This window comes from Lytechinus pictus, chromosome 10 (assembly GCF_037042905.1).
Source record: "Lytechinus pictus isolate F3 Inbred chromosome 10, Lp3.0, whole genome shotgun sequence".
Taxonomy (NCBI): Eukaryota; Metazoa; Echinodermata; class Echinoidea; order Temnopleuroida; family Toxopneustidae; genus Lytechinus; species Lytechinus pictus.
In genome coordinates this window covers 1460216-1482797 of record NC_087254.1, presented here as the reverse complement: position 1 = coordinate 1482797, position 22582 = coordinate 1460216, and the positions used below count along the sequence as shown (strand labels likewise).

Here is a 22582-nt window from a genome sequence, read left to right as displayed (position 1 = left end):
TCTCCTCATTGGCAAGTGATACAACGATTAATTCCTCCCTGTACATGTGGCATTAGCATTGTTTAATACTATATGTTTCAGTCAAGTTGCTCCTTATTGTCAAATTTAAAAAAAATGAAATATTGTATAATCCAAACAATAAAAAACAAAAGAAATAGTGAGTGATGGACATCATCGACTGACCCACCTAGTTGTGCATATCACTATTTTGTGAAAAATAAGCAAAATTTTAAAATGTCATAACTTTCTTATTTTACATCCGATTTTGATGAAATTTTCAGCACTATATTAGTTTGATTTTTCTATATTTATTCAAGTCAGCATTTTTCTGCGGTGGACTTGACCTTTAAGTACCTCATAGTAAGCTAAGTGCAATACCCCATTCTATCTGATAACTGTACTATTAAACACATGTTGAGAATTGGGGACGAATGACTTCATACGAATGAACTTGCACTCATGGTAAAAAGAAACATCAAAACTGTCTCCTAAATCACTTGCAGCAAATCAGTTGAGGAGCAATGTGAAATGATCAGATATTGGTATAATTAATATTCCAAAGATATAGGGAGCGTATCTGTTTGTGAGAAGCCCCAATTAAAAATATAGAAAATAGAAACTTACATCTTCATCACAGGCCCCTGGATAAGCTACTTTCAGTCTGTTGAACTTTGCATGCCGAATGGCCATGTACCAATCAACTATATCCTGAAATACAAGGAAGTCGAGCCAAACAAATACATCAATTATACTTTGAGTTACATAAATTATACTAACACAAGCTAAATATTTGCATGCATATTTATAACTGATCAATGAGATGTTTAGTATAACAATGTTATTGCCATTAATATTTGAAATGTTCATTTAAAATGTTTGTTGTCATTGTTAAATCTATTGATATTTGAAATTGATGCTCATTGCAAAGTATTAATATCATTTATGTCAGAACAGAGAGAACATGAAAATACTGTTATTTTCTTATTTATGAGAAAACTGGATACATCCCTTTAACTATTCCTATTCATCCACATGAATGACTAACTGAAGACAATATCGCACACAAAATTCCTTGCGTGGTAACCCATCTCCCTGACCTGAGCATTACGCCCAGTTACTCAATCACGGCCACGTCACGTCCTCTTCTGAGTGTGAACCGAGGAGACATGTTGCCATGCAAGGCGAGGGGCCGGTAGGAGGGTTTAAAGGGATGCATCCAGTCATCTCATAAATAAGAAAATATCATTAAGTATTTTCATGATTTATTTCAATAACTGGGATACATCCCCTTAAGTATTGCTAGACCAACACGGATTCAAAGCGTGGGAGGCATGTCTAGGACAACGCAAGAGAACAGGGAGAGGAAAGCGCAGAGGCCGCCACTATGAGAGCTGGGGGAAACTCATCTCAGATGAAAGTCTTCCAAGGGAACGACAGAAAGTGATGGTTGAGTGCAAAAGCGGCCCTCAAATTGTCAAGGGAAGAAATCTCGACAGAAGACATGACGATTCGATACTCTTGGTATCGCGGACCTCATCCTCTTAACAGGAGCTCAGCGCCTGCTGAGCTAAATGCATAAAAAACCAGCGCAAAGAAAGTCGCGAAACACTGCGCTGAAAGATTAGCAGACAAGGGTTAAACCGACACGTGAACCCACATTGACTAATCGAATAACCAGTTCACGGACCTGGACACCAGATCCTATTTCCAAAAGGTAAGGGATCTGATGAATGTTTGGTTCTAGATAATAAGGCGTGGAAGTCACGCGTATTCCACGCCAAACCCATAAAAGTGTCTGGGAGCAAAGCATAAGCATGCAAAGCTACGCCTCTGGTTACAGAAACAAGGGGGGATCTCGACTGATAAACAGACGAAAGATTCCTTAAGTACCGACTCAAGGAGTTAGTAAAGCATCAAGAACAGCTGACAGGCACCATGACGGACTAAACCCATACAAGCTCGACGTTTGAGAAGAAAATCTCAAGAGTCTTGTAAGATTCAAATTGGGGATATTAGATCATCCGAGACCAACACAAAAGCGTCGTAAAGGCGAAACGATGGCCAACGATGATCAAAGAACGATCCGAATTTTGTCGAAAAAATCAGAAAAACCAACAAGGAAGAGTCGCGATCGGAAGGACTGAACCTTGCACGGCTGAGTAGACGATCGCTGGACCTATCCAAGAAGGCACAGACGGGGCGAATATAAGCCCAGAGTTGAGACTCACTGACTTACGGATAAAAGTAAGCCAAGCCACATCAACGCAAACGAAAGGAATGCAGAACCTCTCAGATATCAGTGACAGGGGAGGCACCCAGAAGCCGATCTCATATGTGTGAGAACAGACAACCTGCAGATTCTGATAGAGAGCTGTGGCAGGCCGGTCTGTTTCCAGCGGCCCGACAAGGGCCTCGAATAACCGAGAGCACTGGTTGAAGAACATGTTGAGAAAAACGACCGAGTGCCATCCTGCCAGTATAAAAGAGCCGCAAAAGACCTGCTGTCTATGTGGAATTGTACAAATCCGGCCAATCAGCTCAACTGGAAGTGTCATGGGAAGTAGAGCACGGCTCGGATCACAACATATACATGTGTGATAGAGCGAGCGGTTGAGATCAGACCCCGGACCCCATCACTCCTGCATTAAGATCGCCCCCGCCCAAGGGCGCAGCGTCTGCGGTGGGAGGGAAGAGGTGTGAAGTGGCTTGACCCGAACCACCAGCGGCGTGCGGGCCCATGAGGCTAGGCTGCGATGGATGTCCACTGGACGGGGGAATCCCCAGCCGCGAGTATGCGCTCGAGATTTTTCTGGTGAAAAAATGCCTCTGTCATGGCTTCATGTGTAAACGACAATCTAAAGATGTCATTCAGAAAGACCAGGTAAACCAACAGTCATACCCAGACACAAGTCCTTATACTGCTACGTTCCAGACAGAATCGAGCAAGGTAATAATCAGCCCTGCCCTGTCAAGGCTAGGGACAGGAGACTGGCTAAGAGTGTCCATCCCCTTGCCTGAAAAAACGGGCGAAGGGATAGAACGAGGCGAGGAAAATTTTCACCAATACTTCCCGAAGTCCATGACGAGAACCCAGTTGTTTATTAAACAGCCACAAGGCTTGGTTACTCCAGTAGGTCGCCACCATGGTGATCGCACGGGTAAACACCCCAGGCGCCAGTTGCGGGATGAACGAGAAAGTCCGATATCGGCACTGAATAAGCGGACCGCCCACTTCTGCCTCTACCGCCATGGGAGAATTAACCGGTGAACAGGCCGGCAATTTCATGAAAAAACTGACTGCTGGCGTGAGACTGCTTGATTAGCCCGGCCGTCCATAGCAGTGGTCTAAACTGACGGAGAGCGTGAGGGTAAGAACCCGTCTTGCTCGGGGGCGTATCGGCGCAACCTGTAAGGATGCGATGCCCAGCCATCGGTTGAGAGCTTGCAAACATGCTGGGGCTGAGAGCCGTATGTCGGAAGCACCTGCATACTAACAGGGGTCATCCGTGGAGGTAAGCGGGCCGACATTTAATAAAAGACCGGCGACTCTTGAGGGGAGAGATGGCGGGAGTCTACTTGAACCACCTGGTGCTTTACACAGTGGCTACAGCTGACAGGGAGCATGGGGGACCTGACCCGCGTGTGAAGCAACATTAGAGTTGCGACACCTGGATGCAGCTCCACGGTTCCATCCTGATCAGATTATCGTGAGTTTGACGGGGTCGAGCTCTCGTATCTCTAGCAACTAGGGGCTGGTAGCCCTTTGCTGATGCTCCCTGACGGAGACTGACAAAGCATCAAGCCTAGTCTGTGCCAAGAAAAGGGTCCCAAGCTCTTAATTTGGGCTTGTTGGACCCAATAGCCAGTGGGTCAAGCAGCCCTGGAGTTGAGGTTTTCTCTACTAGTACAACACTCCCCCATAATAGGTTCAGGTCTTGAAGAGGGATCCTTGGCTATCACCTTTCGGGCACGTGGCCAGAGCGCCACGGTTCCACCCTGAACGCTTGGTCACGTGGGCGCGGTTCCACCCTCTTGGGCATGTGGATGCGACTCCACGGTTCTACCCTTCTATCTCAGGGCATGTGGACGCGAATTCACGGTTCCACCCTTTGTTGAGCCCTTCACAAAGGGTCTTACTCTGTTGCCCTTATACTCACCGCCGTTAATCACGGGGAAAAATATACCATGTCTGGCTCTTCGCCAGCGAAAAATCAGTAAAAACAACAAGGAAGAGTCGCGATCCGAAGGACTGAACCTTGCACGGCTGAGTAGACGATCGCTGGACCTATCCGAGAAGGCAAAGACGGGGCGAATATAAGCCCAGAGTTGAGACTCTTTGACTTACGGATAAAAGTAAGCCAAGCCACATCAACGCAAACGATCTCAGTGTCAGGGGAGGCACCCAGAAGCCGATCTCATATGTGTGAGAATAGACAACCTGCAGATTCTGATAGAGAGCTGTGGCAGGCTGGTCTGTTTCCAGCGGCCCGACAAGGGCCTGGAATAATCGAGAGCACTGGTTGAAGAAAACCACTCGGAGGGCAGTCAAACATGTTGAGAAAAACAACAGAGTGCCATCCTGCCAGTATAAAAGAGCCGCAAAAGACCTGCTGTCTATGTGGAATTGTACAAATCTGGCCAATCAGCTCAACTGGAAGTGTCATGGGAAGTAGAGCACGGCTTGCATCACAACACATACATGTGAGATAGAGCGAGCGGTTGAGATCAGACCCCGGACCCCATCACTCCTGCACTAAGATCGCCCCCGCCCAAGGGCGCAGTGTCTGCGGTGGGAGGGGAGAGGTGTAAAGTGGCTTGACCCGAACCACCAACAGCATGCAGGCCCATGAGGCTAGGCTGTGATGGATGTCCGCAGTTGATCACAGGGACAAATATACCATGTCTGGCTCTTCCCCAGCGGCAGACGTGGGGTCATCAAGAGATGAGTCAAAGGAGCTCATCTACCTGATAAGTTCTTAACCTGAAAGAACAAAGAGTGGCAAAAAAAGAGGAAGGGCGGGGAGGAGGTGGACAAGAAAGTTAGACAAACCAAGGTCCCTTTCAGATATTATTAATTATAATATTAATTAAGGTAATTAATTAAGTAGGACCAACTTCCTAAAACTTGAGTCCGAAGACAAAAATAAGATCAACTGAGAGAAAAAATCCAAAGTTTTTTATTAATTACATGAAACAAGACGTTAATTGAAATAAGGCTCCGGAGGAGTCAACCAGTCAAGGAAGCCCACCTGGAGAAAATTATTTCTTTTATTTTAGAATTAAAATGAGATAATTATCGCTAATTAGATAAAGAATAGACGGCTTCGAAGGACAAAGGTCTAGGGACAAGCCAAGAAGCCAACTGAAGAACAAGATTAATTCAGAAGAGAATCTGTCTGAGAAAGAAAAAATTTCTAAAAGGGAAAACATTAATAAATCACATGGATTAATTAAGTAATAAGTAAATAATTAAATTAATTGTAAACAAGTGCAATTAAAACAATGTGATGATATTAACACCCTAGCAAGAAACCAGACATTCACTCTTCAGAAGAGAGACCAAGAGTTTTTAAACAATAATAACAAGTGGAGCGCCTCTGGCAGTCTCACCTGCATCACCCGATTCAATACAGCAGCAGTGCTGACTTTGAAAACTACTATAACATAATTATTGACAAAAAACACAAATCATATGATGATACAATACTATGTTCATTGACAATAAATGACATTTGACCTTGATCATGCGACCTAAGTCTTGTCAGTGATACTTGATCACCCCTATATCCACATTTTATAAACTATATCTTTAAACTTTGAAAGTTATGGCAGCAATTACCTCCAAAAAGGTTAAAGTTCATTGACTTTAAATGACCTTTGACTTTGGTCATGTGACCTGAAACTCGCATGAGATGTTCAGTGATAGTTGATTACTCTTATGTCCAGGTTTTATGAACTAGATCCATACACCTATCGGAGTTATGATGGTTATTCAACAATTCCCCCAACATGGCCAAAGTTCATTGAACTTAACTGACCTTCGTCATGTGACCTGAAACTCACACAGGATGTTCAGTGATACTTGATTACTTTCATGTCCAAGTTTATGAATAAGATCCATAAACTTTGAAAGTTATGATGGTAATTCAACAAATACCCCCAACATGGCCAAAGTTCATTGACCTTTGACCTTGGTCATGTGACCTGAAACTCGCACAGGATTTTCAGTGATACTTGATTATTCTTATGTCCAAGTTATATGAATCAGATCCATAAACTTTCAATGATGGTAATTCAACAAACACCCCCAACATGGCCAAAGTTCATTGACCTTAAATGACCTTTGACCTTGGTCATGTGACCTGAAACTCGCACAAGATGTTCAGTGATACTTGATTACTTTCATTCCAATTTTTATGAATCAGATCCATAAACATTCAAAGTTATGATGGTAATATTTTATATATTATCATGTCCAAGAACCGTGGTTGCATTTGCTGCCCCACGGAAAGTCACAATTTTAGCGCATCCCACAGTCTATTATAACTCCCACCAAATTGGTGCATGAGAAATAAAATACAAGTAGTGTATCAGCATACATGAAACACTCCAATATTCAAGTTGGCATAGCATTGCATACTTACTTTACCATCATTGGTATAGAGGTAGATATTCCTGGTCATATTCTCCTTGATATAACTCAACTGTAGGCCATTAGGATTACCAATTTTCTCTGGAGTAAAAACAGCATTCAACTCGGACAATAATATTGTTGCCTTGGGCTCCCTTGCCTAAAGCATAAGAAAAATAAAGTACAGGATAATCAATCATTCAAATCTATAGCAAACTTTTAAAAAATCAAATCTGTAATTTCAATTCATACATATCTATTTCTATTCTTTTGAACTTTGAACTGTCACCATTACACGAGTCTGTGTGAAAACATGTACATGTACCTACTACAACTGGACATTTAACGAGAGCATTTTATGACCACCAACTGTTTCCAGCTGTCAAAATTGCTGTCATACACTTAACTTTCTCTTTACGCTGTTTTTACAACAACCGCCTGGGGCGATTGTTATACAAGCTCCTTTTGGCCTATGACGGTCACCAATTGATCACTGGCCTCTTTCGACGAAAGACGGTCATGTTTTAGCCCCGATTGCTAATAGGGAAAGTCCCTACATTACCTACAATGCAATGCATTACTTCACGCTGTCAATATTGTGCAATTGTCGTCTGATCATCAGAAAAAAATCCTATTCAATTTCGCCAATCCTCTGGAATTTTACGCCCAAATGAAATTCAACTTCTGACCGAAGGTAAGTTCGACTTGCGACATCAATATTGTCCTAAAAAGATGCATTTTTAATGCCTTTCTGCACATTTCTCCATCAAATTTTTACTGCTTTTTTTGCTGTAGATATTCGGATCTGCATGGTGATGTCAATGCAATTTGTGAGCGGTTGTTAACGATATACATAAAAAATTTTCATAGCGCCATCGTTCGCTGCTGTGTGTACAGCTTTTGAAAGTGAACGACCAACATCGCAATGTGTAGGAGCAGCGCACAATTGACTTCTGCTGTCCATCAGTGACGGCTTGTTTTACGATCGGCTTGATGGGCGTTAGCTGCCAGCCCTCTGTTTATTAAAAGGATTTATAGCAGAAAGCAGATATCCTTGGATAGACTGGCAATACAATAACTTAAATCACTTAAAAATATGAGGCAGTTTGCCAGCCTATCCAAAGAATTTGCCCTTATAATTTCTAGATAAATGCCTAGTGTACTTGTTTTATATCCATCTTTAAACTAGAACCCATGGATGTGTACATGTAGGTCTAGTTGATCTTCTACTACATGTAAATGATCTGGACCCAATTGATATTAATCTGTTAGTAAAACTCGAACAATCGATGCATTTGATCAGTTTACCAACAATTATCCACCACATACTACTTTTTACCCGTAGGGGGGGGGGGGACAGTCAAATATATTGCTGTACACATGCGTGACCCCAAAAACACGTTTAAAGGGGTGTTTTTGCAGTTTTGGACGCGGTCCGCGCGTGGACTCATAAACAAAGCGTATCAAAAACACAGATTTTCAAGAAAAAGGGTGGTTTTGAAAGACTGGTCAATGGTCAATCGCGGGGTCAAACATATTTAACTTTAAGGTATATTTTTTTCCCCAAAGCTTTTTTTTTAAAGACTAGCCAAACATGTTTAGGGTATGTATTTTCCCCCAAGCTTATTCCCTGAGGTCATATTTAGGCAACAACTTGTTTAGGGGCCAAAATGTGAAAATAAAGCCAGCGAAAAACATTGTTTAGGGGGTTATTTTGCACACAGAGAAAAACTTGTTTAGGGGGTGTTTGGAAATTATTTGGTCACGCGGGTGTACAGCAATATATTTGACTCCCCCCCCAGGACTTTTTAAACTAACTGAATATTTGCCAGATGTTGATTACTGATGTCAGACATTCGAATATCAGAAGTACATGTACATGGCTATAACCTTTGATATTTGACAACAGAGCACAAGATAACAAATGAAAATTATGCTAAGATTTAATGAATTTTTTAAAGAAATGTCAATGAAGGCTGTGCCTGTGACCAGGCATCACATGTGACCACTGGTAGGTCTGAAAATATATCAACTTTTTGGTGATTTCTGATCTAGGAATCTTAATTGTTCAAACTATTTGATCGTTTACCCTGACGAACAATGGAATGGCAAAAAGGGTATTTGTCTCAGGCCTAATTCATGTGACAAAAATTTTACAAAGTTTTCTTTGAGGCAGTGCACAGCTGCTGCCCGCCTAAATCTGCATGTGCACACATGATTTACTCAAAATGCAGTTTTACATGCTGTATCACTTTATCAGTGGGCTATCAAGAAGAAGCATAAAGAATGGTATCATTGTATATCAATAATTATCACCATGGTAACACAATCAACAAATACATACAGATGTAACAATATCTTGCCTTTCATAACAAAGAACTTATTGGTTTTTAGATAAAACAGGCAAATGCTTTATCAAATTACTTAATAATAATAATAAACAGTTCTTGTATAGCGCATATCACAATTATGAATAATGTCTCTATGCGCTTCCAAAGGACTTGGATATTATTACCCCAGCTGTAGCTTGGCAGCCGTAATTACTAATACCCCTTTCATAAACCCATCCTCCAATTAGCCGCCTAAGAGTAATGCGGATAATTCAATAAAAATTGCGTTCACAAACTTCGAAAATAATCTGCACTATTTTTACGAGCGCCCGTCCTGAAAAAGGCGGATAATCGTCATGACACACGCCCCCTCCGATGCGGTTGTGTTGGAAAAGGGTGACCTTGTGACCGCACCATGGCAATTATCTGCATTATTTGAAAATGCGTTCATAAAGTCAAAATCTGGTCCCGATGCCGCTATTATGCGGATAATTGCAGCATAAAAAAAATGCGGATAACTCTGGTCCTCCTCCGATTTTACGACCAAATTATGCTGCTATTAGCCGCATAATTGGGTTTATGAAAGGGGTATAAGATTACAGCGCACACGCATTTCAAGGAATAAATTCCTGCCAGGTACCCATTCACCTCACCTGGGTTAAAGTGATGAAAACTTCCCATTTTCACCATTTTTTTTTTCATTTAAACTTGAGTGTTCAATGATGTGTCACATGATAACATGGTTCTACTTCCTGAAACCATGGAGCTATTAACACAAGGAGATCTGACTCTCTCCAACGCTTTGCCCCCACCATGGCACCGCTAATCCCCTCACAGCAGGGTGGTCCATCACGGCACTTTCACACTTACAGGCGCAGGCTGCTCGTAAATCAGCCCTAAATCAGATAGGGAAAGTTGATCGAATGCAATTTAAAATGCTGATATTTGGACCTAATGGGTAATATTAATATAAATAAAATTTACAGATCACAATCAAGGAAATATCATAAAAGTTAGGTCTAGATCTATCTCTTCAAATGCGTCAATTCTAATATTTTTTCTGAAACGGTCCATAGCTGAGGCCTTTACTGTGTGAATGAGCAGAGACGGCGAGCTCCGGCATCACACTCACCTTCAACTTACACAAATAGGAGTACGTGGGGCACCGAAGGATACTCACCAATGCGACAAATGCCATAGCAATGCCCTGTAGATTCGTCGTTATATATTCAAGGCGAACACGACAGAATGAATAATCTTAGCATCGAAATCAAGTTCAAAATAAAGCAAGAAAAACAGACATACATTATATAACTAATATCCCACTTTCTCCAAACGTACTGTGGCTGGGTCGAATCAGATTGTAACATATTTTTTATATGTATGCAAAGGGGCTCATCTCAGAAGTTCAACCATTCATCAAAAACGTACATCAGGAATCCATACTAAGAGATATGGATGTTGGAAGAACAGCAAGTCGTGTTTCGATTTAGAAAAAAAACCACAGCTCGAAGGGAAGTTATGGGGAAGAACGTCATTTACAGCGGTGCATCGCAGGGACATTAAAAAAATCCCTGACCTCAGATTTTACGAGCAGGCTTATCGCGTTACGTAAGCGGGCTCTTACTTTCGCCTGGCGGCTCGCCGATTGATGTTAGATATTGTTCCTTCGCCAGAAGGAAGCGATAACAAAGGATTAACAGAGGAATTGAAAGAAGGATCTCCTTCTGTGTTAATAGCTCCATGCTGAAACCATGCCTGCATGCAGCCAACAATTTAGCGCTTTAAACATATTGGTTAACATTGACATCACTTCAAAATCTGAGCAGTACATACAAATTATTGATGTACTTATGTCTGTACTATGAAGCCATGAAAATGTACAAATGACCAGAAATAGCAGTCTAATATCATTCCAGACACTTCATGTGTTACAATTATTATCCATGGCAGAAAAAAAGACAAATTTTCAGTCACAGATATATCCTGAAAGTGTCTGCACAATTGTATTTCTTTCACACCATAGTTCTGGATTTATAAGGAAGCTACATGTAATCTTGAAATATAGCTTTTTAGAAAACTATTTATAATAATATGGAAATAAATTAGCCTATAGTTTTACTCATTTACTGTATAAGCTGTAATTATCGCAGGGGTTTTTATTTTTGCAAATTGCTCATCGACCTCACATTTAATAATGCACAAAAATATTGGCACTAGGGCTGTTATCATTATGAAAATTCTCTGTCGATATATCGCTAAAAATATATATAACCGCTATCAATAACTATCGACAAAAGAATATAATCAATACAAACTTTATGTATGCATTAAAATGATGTGACATACTCACGTTGGTAAAAATTTGTATCTGCTACTGTACCATGAACGCTTAAAAATCTGCGTTCATTGGATTTAAAGGATTACATAATAAATTAATATCTTTTAACAAACATATTAAGCATAAATACATCCTCACCTTTCACGTTATTAGCATTATTTTAGGGTTGGATGAAGTTTCATCGATAATTTGGGGGCTTTTAGGACATCGTTCTGAGCAGTTGACTTCTTTCGCCTATTTACCATTTTCATATCATGCTGTACACATCTTTGAACGTAGAGGGCAGTAACACACGGCCATCTGCTGCTAGGTTAGTTGGTACTTCGGTAAAATTGAGCTTGCGCTTGTGATGTTTTCGATCGAATGGAGTGGAGTGCAGTCACGATGTTTGGATTGTCATGATTATAGCGAAGTGGGGGTGAGATCGCGTTTGTGGCTAGTAAGTATTCGTATTTATGTTGCTGGTCTGTGCAGTTTGAGGAAAAATACGTTTTCCGTGATTTTCCATTTGAAAAGTCACTTTCAAAAGGCCGTTACCATGAATTCTATGAAATCGCGGAAAATCGCTATGTCCCTACATAATAGCAGGTATTATCGACAATGAGAGAAAGGTTATTGATATCGCTGAGTGGCAAAAAACAGCTGATAATCGACAAGACAAGCAATAAAGACGTTATAGATAACAGCCCTATTTGGCACATTAAGTTATCAGTGCCAATGTCCCAAACAGCAAAGCTGTGCTATTGCAAATATCCTGTGTGGTGAAAAAATTGAGATATGCACCAATATTTCTAAAAAATAAGATTGAGAAAGTAGAGTTAGTAATTAAAAAAGTTAGCTAGAATTTCACTTTTTTTATATTTCAAACAAAATCAGAGCTTAACTTATTTTCTAACATATTTTTATCAATATTTATTCACTCACTGAAATATTACAATGTATCTTCCACAAAATAATTTGATTTTATTATCATCTGATTGACTCTATAGGTACATTGGCATCTATTTGCATACTCATTAATATTCATAAGTCACATGACCACAGGATTTATTTTTAGAGGTGTAAGATTCTGTTCACAAAATTGAACATTTTTGCACTTAAACCAACTTAAAAAAAAACGAATCTAACAAAACACAACTTCCAAAGATTGCTTTTACCATGGACCTATTACGAATGGACATTCAACGAATCCCCTCCTTTGACACAGAGACCGTCGCCGCTAATCCTTTTATAAACAGAGCGCTGGCAGCTGACACCCATCAAGCCGGTCGTAAAACATGCTCTCACTGATTGACAGCGGAAATCAATTGTACGCTGCTCCTACCCATTGCGATGTTGTTCGTTCACTTTATCAAAAGCAACGCACAGCAGCGAACGTTAGCGCTATGAAAATGATAGCAGAAACAAGAAAACAGGCGTGCATAAACGTATTTTTTACGTACATCGCTAACAACCGGAAATGAAATGCATTGACATCACCTTGCAGATCCGTATATCTACGGCAAAAAAGCAGTTGAAATTCGACGAAAAAATCTGCGGAAAAACGTTAAAATCTCAGCTTTTTCGGACAGTATCGATGTCGATAGTAGCGCTTACCTTCGGTCAGAAGTTGATTTTCATTTGGGCATAAAATTCCACAGGATTGATGAAATTTAACGGGATTTTTTTTGATGGACAGACGACAATCGCACATTATAGAGAGCCTAAAATAATGTACTAAAAAACCGGATATGAATTGCGCATTGCATTCTAGGTAATGTAAGGACTTTCCCTATTGGCAATCGGGGCTACAACATGACCGTCTTTGGTCGAAAGAGGGCCAGTGATCGATCGGTGACGATCATCGGGCGAAAGGAGCTTGTGTAAACAATCACCCCGGGCGGTCGTTGTAAAAACCGCGTAAAGAGAAAGTTAAGGGTTAGACAGCAATTTTGACAGCTGGAAACAGGTGGTGGTCATAAAATGCTCTCGTTGAATGTCCATTCGTAATAGGTCCATGCTTTTACAGATCAAACTGTAACATGAGAAAATCATCTAAAGGTACAAAAAAGTGAAATTAAAGCCACTATTTTTATACTTTCTAACTGTTCTCTACAGGGACATGTTTATGTACAAAAGACACATCAGCATAGAGGCTAAGTTAAGGAGCATATTTTTGCACATGTTTTGCACTATTTTTGCTTCTCTGAGATGCTGTGGAAGTGTTTGATCCCTAAAACTAATATGTGAATATAACAGCTTATACAATATTTATTTCATTAATTGGATTATATTCACAGGTCTCTACAACATAATTAATTTGCTTGCCTGATAGAAAAAATCTGCTAGCCCATTTTTTTAAATAATTCTTTTGCTCTTAATCATTCTTTCATGACAGTACTACTCTTAATTTAAAAGGTCATGAGAAGTAACAACAAATGAGAATCATGTAGTTAACTGTCAAACACAAAGGTCTATAAGTTAATTTTCAGCAAAGTCATGACATCAGTTCTTATTGCCATAAAAGACATGGATCTGCTAATATCTACTCAATCTCGCTAGTAGCTTCACTCACACTACCTGGAACTATACAAGTGGAATGCCTCTGGCGGTCTCACCTGCATCATGCGATTCTATATAGCAGCAGTGCTGACTTTGAAAACTACTATCAAATAATTATTCACAAAAAACACCATTCATATAATGATACAATACTACTTTCATTGACATTTGACCTTGATCATGTGACCTAAAACTTGTCAGTGAAACTTGATTACCCCTATATCCACATTTTATACACTGTATCTATAAACTTTGAAAGTTATGACAGCAATCTAATAATTACCTCTAAATGGCCAAAGTCCAATTACCTTAAATGACCTTTGACTTTGGTCATGTGACCTGAAACTCGGACGAAATGTTCAAAGATACGTGATTACTCTTACATCCAAGTTTCATGAATCAGATCCATAAACTTTCAAAGTTATGATGGTAATTCAACAGATACCCCCCACATGGCCAAAGTTCATTGACCTTTGACTTTGGTCATGCGACCTGAGATTGGCATGGGATGTTCAGTTATACTTGATTACTCATATGTCCACGTTTTAAGAACTAGACCAATAAACTTTCAAAGTTATGATGGTAATTCAACAAATACCCCCAACATGACCAAAGTTCATTGACCCTAAATGACCTTTGACCTTGAAACCACAAGCAGGATGTCCAGTAATACTTCATTACCCTTATGTGTAAGTTTCATGAACTAGGTCCACATAATTTCTAAGTTATGATGTCATTTAAAAAATTTAACCTTAAGGTTAAGATTTCGATATTGATTCCCCCGACATGGTCTATGTTCATTGACCTTAAATGACCGTTGACCTTGGTCATGCGACCTAAAACCAAGGCAGGATATTCAGTAATACTTGATTACCCTTGTGTTCAAGTTTCATGAACTAGGTCCATATACTTTCTAAGTTATGTCATTTCAAAAATGTAACCTTACATGTAGGTTAAGATTTGATGTTGACGCCGCCGCCGTCGGAAAAGCGGCGTCTCTAGTCTCGCTGTGCTATGCAGGCGAGACAACAAAATTGAAGATTTAAACTTCGGCTATTATTAGCTACATGTAGTATTATTGGTTGCAAAGTTGTAGTCATATGTAAGTGGAGACATACTGTAACAATTTCATTATTCATACAGTCTATCCCTCTTCATATCAAATGAAATTCCACCCTGGAAAATGTTTTTGACATCTCCAATCGGTTAGGAAAGAATTTTAATAACATGTTACATACTGTACTATCTATTTTTTTGAATAAAATAGGACTGCAAAAATTCATGCGTTGTAAACAGTTAAAAGTATTTCACATAACTTTCACCCTTTTTCAATACCAAAACAATGACATAATGATAGCCTTTATAAAAGGCATGAGGATAAGACCCTGATAAAAGCATTATGGTTTTTGAGAATATAAATGACATTCTATGTGTGAACATTTGTATATAGATCTCTCTCCACAATATCCTGGACTTGACGTCACACAAAAGGTCAGTCAATTTCCTGTAATTGATATGGGAGGCAGGAAAGAGTCATTTCAGTGGAATTGATGTTTACAAATCTCGAAGCTGGCATACTTTTATCGTGTGCGATCCTCATTCATAAATAACCAATTAACTTGTATAATTAATGAAATGTATTGGATTTCACTTCCTCTATGAATCATTTTAAAGGCTAATCCATCCGAAAGGCAAACATATTTTTGGACAGCTTACATTTTCCTTGTTATAATACTTGAGTGTATTATCATCTTCTGATAGGACAAAGAGTCTATGTTGAAACCTGTTATCATCCCGGCCTTTCTTCCACAGATATCCAGTCTTCTTTCCTGACCGATAAGTCTGCTTGTCTAAGTCCATGAATTCAAGACGCTCATACTTTGCACGGATCCATTGCTCTCGTAGAACCCTGAAATCAATCAAGAAGGTTATGACAAAGTTAAGTGAGAGAATAGATGCTCCGGATATTTTACTACCTGTACTTTTGCATCTAGAATGACATATCGGATTGAGTCCAGGGGGCCGTTTCATAAAGCTGTTCGTAAGTTAAGAGCGACTTTAAGAACGACTGGTGATCCTTTATTGTGGTAAATGGTATATTCATTGGCGATGGTTACGCGCGTAAGAAAGGTTCACCAGTCGTTCTTAAAGTCGCGTTTCATAAAGCTGTTCGTAAGATAAGAGCGACTTTAAGAACGACTGGTGATCCTTTATTGTGGTAAATGGTATATTCATTGGCGATGGTTATGCGCGTAAGAAAGGTTCACCAGTCGTTCTTAACTTACGAACAGCTTTATGAAACACCCACCAGGATAGGCCCCATAGAAAATAGACTAAACCCTGTTTCTTCATATATATACAATATTTTTTATGGTTTCTTGTCAATTCGAGGGTGCTGATTACGAACCTGAATGATGCCACTCGTGTAACCTTGAGCATTTTCCGCAAATTGGCAAAATCCAATATGGCCGCCAAAATATGTAAATTACCCATGAAATTCACAAAGTTGCCCGCACATTGGCTGTAAAATGCATGAAATTGTGTGGCAAGAGTGAAATACTCTCTGAAGAAAATTGACAAAACATTTATTTTCTGGATATTCAAAATGGCCACCATAGGCCTCTGTAATGCTCTATTATGTACAACATGAATAGGGAAAACTAATTTTCACAAAAATGAGCACGTAACTGCAAGAAATAGTGATATATGAACGAAGTAATATGCAAATCATCATTACTAACAGATATACATGTACATGTATCATTAATTATGTCATTGTATGGGAAAATTGATTTTGATACTTAAATTAGCCGCCACTGGCCCAATGAGTATTATGAACGATGGCAATGGGGGGCCAACAAATTCACAAGAGTGAGCACTAAAATGCATATTATTAAGATAAACGAGTGGAATACTGACTAAAAACATATGTTTACGAAATATATTATTTGATATGCCATTATGTGATAAATGCTGTATTTTGAAATTCAAAATGGCCGCCATAGGCCCTATAGTTATTACGTATTATGAATGATAAATCTCGTTAGTAATGATGATTTGCATACAGTACTTCGTTCATAGATCACAATTTTTTTGCAGTTTAGTGCTAATTTTTGTGAAAATTAGTTTTCTCTATTCATATTGTACATAATGAGTATACAGGGGGCCCATGGCGGCCATTTTGAATATCCAGAAAATAAATGTTTTGTCAAAAACTATTTTTTTCAGAGAGTATTTCACTCCTGCCACACAATATCATGCATTTTATAGCCAATTACGGGCAATTCTATGATTTTCATGGGTAATTTGCATATTTTGGCGGCCATATTGGATTTTGCCAATTTGCAGAAAATGCTCAAGGTTACACGAGTGGTATCATTCAGATTCGTAATCAGCACCCTCGAATTGACAAGAAACCATCAAAAAAATATTGTATATATGAAAAAACTAGGTTATGCCGCTTCTATCCTGGACTAAGATAACAAATTTAAAAGATGGATGACATTCGTTTGAATAAAATTAAGAAATGGCTAATATATATTCAATATAAACATCGAGTCTTGTATATTGGTAGAAAAACAGGGAATTTCTTTCATGCAAATGTGTGTGTAGGCCTACTCAAATTACAACAAAGAATCAAAGGATAAAAAAATACTTATTGTCAATACATTTGGCAAGATTGCAATGCGAGAGAAACATGTAATTCATATTACACATATAGACCAGGGGCTTGGAGAATTTATTAAGTTGAATGGGTACAAAAGGTTTGATAATCCCATCATGTTGGCATGAAGACAGTGGTCAAGGAAATGTGTTCCTGCCAGGTCATATCCTGTATGGAAGGCCTAGAGGACCACAATTTTGTCAGCCATCTTGTATTTTTCATGAAAATCATATTTTTTGCACAGACAATGGGAAAATCTTAAAAGAATACGCATTTCACAATGATTTAGATAGTAAAAAACGATTGCAATCGTTTTTTGGACAGTCCAGTAAATATTTTTTGAAAAATATTAGAATTCATACCAAAATTTCCATGTTTTTGGTCAAAAATTTGCATGTGCATTGATATCTTTGTTTTGTCATTAACATCAACAACTAATGGAAACTTTCAGCATTCGACACGAAAGAGGATATATTAATGGGAATACTGATATGCTTCATAACAGTATTAATGTCTTAGCTTGCTTAGAAAATACCTCCGAATGTATTGTGATAAAATGACACCAAAAAGCAACCTCTGTGTGATAGTCACATCGACTACAATGCGCTCGCTATACCTTTCAAGAGAGTACAATAGACTCAATTGGTATTGCCTTGCCTTTGTTGGTGTGACTAGCATACATACATGTAAGCGCGTGCTATTCACACTGCTACATATAAAGAATTGCTGGCACATCAAAGCCTACCCCCTCAGGGGGTTGCCAAAGTAACCTTCCCCTTTTCCGTATTTTGTCAATTGATGGAAAAATCTGCAAATTTGGAGCCCCCAATGAGGCAAAAAGGTGTTTCTGCTACATAGCAATCCATTTTCATTGTCTTAAAACCACATGGAGATGAAAGAGTAGTTTTACCTCTATCACTTACATATAACATAGTGCTGGCACATCGAAACCTGTTCCCCTCAGGAGGTTGCTGAAGTCACCCTCCCGTTTTCCATATTTTGCCAATTTATGGGGAAATCTGCCATTTTTTTGCCCTCATTGAGACCACCCCCTCCCCATTTCTGCCATGTAATAAATTCACTTTTATTCCTTGGAAGCCACTTGAAAAAAAAAAAGAATTTCCTCTATCTTCTACATATAATTATAAAGAAGTTTTGGCACATGGAAGCCTACCCCCTTAGGGGGCTGCTGAAGTCACCCACATTTTTTCTGTATTTTGCCAATTTATAGGAAAATCTGCCAATTTGGAGCCCCTGACAAGGGTAGGGGCCGCTGTACCAGCATTTCTTAATTATGTAGCTGATAGAAATAAGCCTCTCTTTCTTTTCTAGGTGGTTTCAAAAAATTAAAGTGACTTTACTATTATCATAAATGCTTTTTTCCTTAATGGTGACTCCAAGATGACAAATTTCCTAATGATTAGGCAAAATCTAGACTTCGGCAGCCCCTGAAGAGGGTCAGTGTCGATGTACCAGGACTTCTTTATATAAAAAGTCTACTCTTTCATCCAAGGGGGGTTCAAAAAATAAAAGTGGCTTTACTTCATAGCAGAAATATCTTTTTGCCTCAATGGGGCTAAACATTGACTTTTCTAATAAAGAGGGAAATCTATAGGCAAAAAGGTAGGACAATTTCAGCAGCCCCTGAATTGAGTAGCGTGGATGTGCTAGAACTTTTTTGCATACAGCTGATAGAACAAAATCTATTCTTTCATCTTTAAGTGGTTTCAAAAATAAAATTGGCTTGACTATACAGCAGGAATGCCCTTTTGCCTGAATGAGGGGAGAAAATAGGCAAAAGGGTGGGCAGATTTCAGCAGCCCCTGATGGGGATAGGCTTTGGCGTGTGAGCACATCTTCATATGTAGCTGATAGAGCTGGCAGCCCCCTAAGTGGGTAGGCTTTGATGTGCCAGCACTGTAATGTATCACATGTGTCAAGAGGTGAAGTGTCTACTTGGCCTAGCATCTTACATTTCCAGATTCATACCAGATTATTCAACTGTCACAGCTCCACTCAGACAGCTAACACACCAAGATATAGAGTGGAAATGGGAAAGGCCAGAAATGGAAGCATTCAAGAAACTCAAGAAGGCCATGGCAAACTCTCACACAATGCCATACTATAACCCAACTCAGCCAACAGAGTTAATAGTGGATGGAAGTCCAGTTGGACTAGGAGCAATGCTGTGCCAGAATAACCAACCCATATTCTATGCCAGCAAAACACTATCAGAGACAGAGTCCAGATATTCTCAGACAGAAAGAGAAATGCTTGCAGTGGTTTGGGGATAGAACATTTCCATCTGTACCTCTATGGAGCCAAATTCAAGGTGATTACAGATCACAAACCACTACTAAGAATCTTTGAGAAACAAACTCCAATGTCAGCAAGAATAGAAAGGTGGAGGCTGAGACTGATGCCCTACAACTGTACTCTTCGGTACAAACCTGGTAGAGATGAGGAAAATCCAGCTGACTACCTGAGCAGACACCCCCAACAACAAGAACAAACAGTTAATACAGACGAACACTACTTGAACTATATAAGTGCTAATGCAGTCCCTAAAGCAATGACCACCGAAGTTCGAACAGCAACATCAGAAGATCACAAGTTGGAGAAACTGAGAAAAGCCGTTGAAATGCAGAACCGAGAGGACTGGGAACCTTCTCAATTGAAGCCATACAAACATTGTATAGACGAGTTCATAATTCATGATGGGCTCATACTTAGAAGAAGAAGACTGGTGCTTCCCATCTCACTTACAAAAGGCAACTGAAATTGCACACAGCTCTCATCAAGGTATTGTGAAAACAAAAGCCCTAATAAGGGAAAAGGTATGGTTCCCAGAAATAGACAGAATGGTCATAGAGGAAGTTAAATCATGCATACCTTGTCAAGCAGCAGGAACAGCACCGCTGAAAAACCAGAACCATTCAGAATGACATCACTAACAAGTGGACCATGGAAAGAGATTTCAGCCGATTTCCTAGTACCACTTCCATCCAGAGAATACTTATCGGTTGTTATTGACGACTACAGCCGATATCCAGAAGTAGAATTCGTGTCCACAACTTCTGCGAAAGCAGCATTACCCTAGTTCCATGCCATTTTTGCCAGGCAAGGAGTACCTCACATACTGAAAACGGACAATGGCCCTCCATTCAGCTGTCATGAGTTTGGAAAATTTGCTGCCCACCTTGGATCCCGACACAGGAAAGTGACACCACTATGGCCAAGAGCCAATGGAGCCGTTGAGCGATTTAACAGATTTAACAGCCTAGTCAAAGTCATTAGAACAGCTCACACAGAAGGAAGAAGTTGGAAACAACAACTCTTCAAACTTCTTTGAATGTAAAGAGCTACTCCACACACAACAAACATTTCTCCAAGCAAAGCTCTGAATGGACAAGAACAGAAGTGTGAATTACCTCAATTCACACAACCTGAAGCAGAAACAGCTGAACAAAGAGAGTTGAAAGTCAGAGATGAAGATCAGAAACAAAGGATGAAGGAGAATGCAGACAAAGAACTGCATAATAAAGAGAGTGACCTGAAAGAAGGAAATGTTGTCCTTGTTTGTTAACCCAAGACGTCTAAAGCAAGTTCACCATTTGACCCGAGACCAATGAGAGTGATCCATAGACATTGCAGCACAATTGTTGCAAAGAGAGGAAATCAGGTCATAAGAAGGAACATATCATTCCTCAAGAAGGTGAATGTGAGAGATCTATCGACAACTTCGAAGCCAATGTCCCAGGCATTCCAGGTGACCCGCCAGATAATGACATTGCACGGCCAAGGCCCATACTTCGGGATCATCGTCACAGAGAAAGACAATTGCCAGTACAATTTCAGGATTACGTAATGTCCACACAGATGGCAACAAAATGGAGGAGTTTATTGAGATCAAGCCCAGGGGTGGTATTCTGAGATCCATTTTATCTCAGATATAATAAAATATTTTATCTCCGTTAAAATCAGTGATATAAAATACCCTTAAAATCTCTTAATTGGTATTCTGAGAACAATTTTATCTTCATTTTATCTCTATAAGACACACCTATTTTTTAATAATTATCCAATTAGAAAATGCTTTTATAGCTCTCTCATGCCACTCAACCAATGGAAATCCATTCCACCAGGTGTGGCAAAGGAGTAAGATTGCGTCAATTTATTGACCTCAAATATGCTTGCACTATAGCATGCATGTCTTTACAGAGATTTCTTTTAAACAAAAATGACACTAATCTCATATTTTTTTCGAAGTCTATATCGCATCTTTTCAAGCATCATTTCAAAGAAAATATTAGTCAAGAAAAGTTACAAAATACTTCCTGATAGTACAGGAATAACGTTAAGGTGTTATTCTCAATAAATATATATTTCTTGTTCATTTCATGTCAACATTTGGGGTTTATTCACCTTGAAATATTGATGAAATCAACGTCATGGATATAAAATAGCCCCTACCCTCTTTTAAGTTCATTTATTTTTTTCCTTCAAAGTAACATGGGTGCAAGCACATCAAAGTAACATGGGCGCAAGCACATCATCCGCGTTTCAATGTCCAGATATGCGATGGGTATGTCTACGCAGGCACTGTTCTGTTGCGTATCATTTATAGAAGCTCAAGATAAAATTTTGAAATTTATCTGAGAGATAAAATGTCATCTCAGAATACCAATTTCATTTTAAGAGATAAAATAAAATATTTTAAAGATAAAATGACCTCAGAATACCGCCCCAGAACTTCTGTATATAGTTTACGTTCAAAGGAAAAACGTTTTAGTTATAAATTTCTAGAGTTTAGTTCTTTGTTGGACCATTTGGAAACTCAGCGTTTTGATTGCGATGACTAGTTAATTTACAACTGCCACCCGGAACAGAACTCAAACTTTTGGACAATATTTTACAGCCTATAATATGTGTGGAAATGACTACAAGACTACCAGCGGAAATTCGTTATTTTTAAAAACTTAGATCTACTACCCGATTGAACTCAGTTATTGAAACCAAAGGCTCAGTTTTTCTTCAAAAATCTATATTTATATGGAAACAAACTATTAAAAACA

The 22582-nt window shown here is 39.3% G+C and overlaps 1 protein-coding gene across 1 annotated transcript in view; it reads right to left on the bottom strand.

Moving 5' to 3' along the window:
• The window catches only part of LOC129269583 (arf-GAP with dual PH domain-containing protein 1-like), a 28257-nt gene extending 12495 nt beyond the window's left edge, over window positions 1–15762 (bottom strand). The window contains exons 1-3 of the mRNA XM_054907095.2: window positions 15560–15762; window positions 6645–6791; window positions 625–708 (exon numbers count right to left, since the gene is read on the bottom strand). Coding sequence (XP_054763070.2) covers window positions 625–708; window positions 6645–6791; window positions 15560–15703 — 375 coding nt within the window. The 5' untranslated portion in view covers window positions 15704–15762. The remainder of the gene's footprint in view (window positions 1–624; window positions 709–6644; window positions 6792–15559) is intronic.
• Window positions 15763–22582: the final 6820 nt, after the last annotated feature.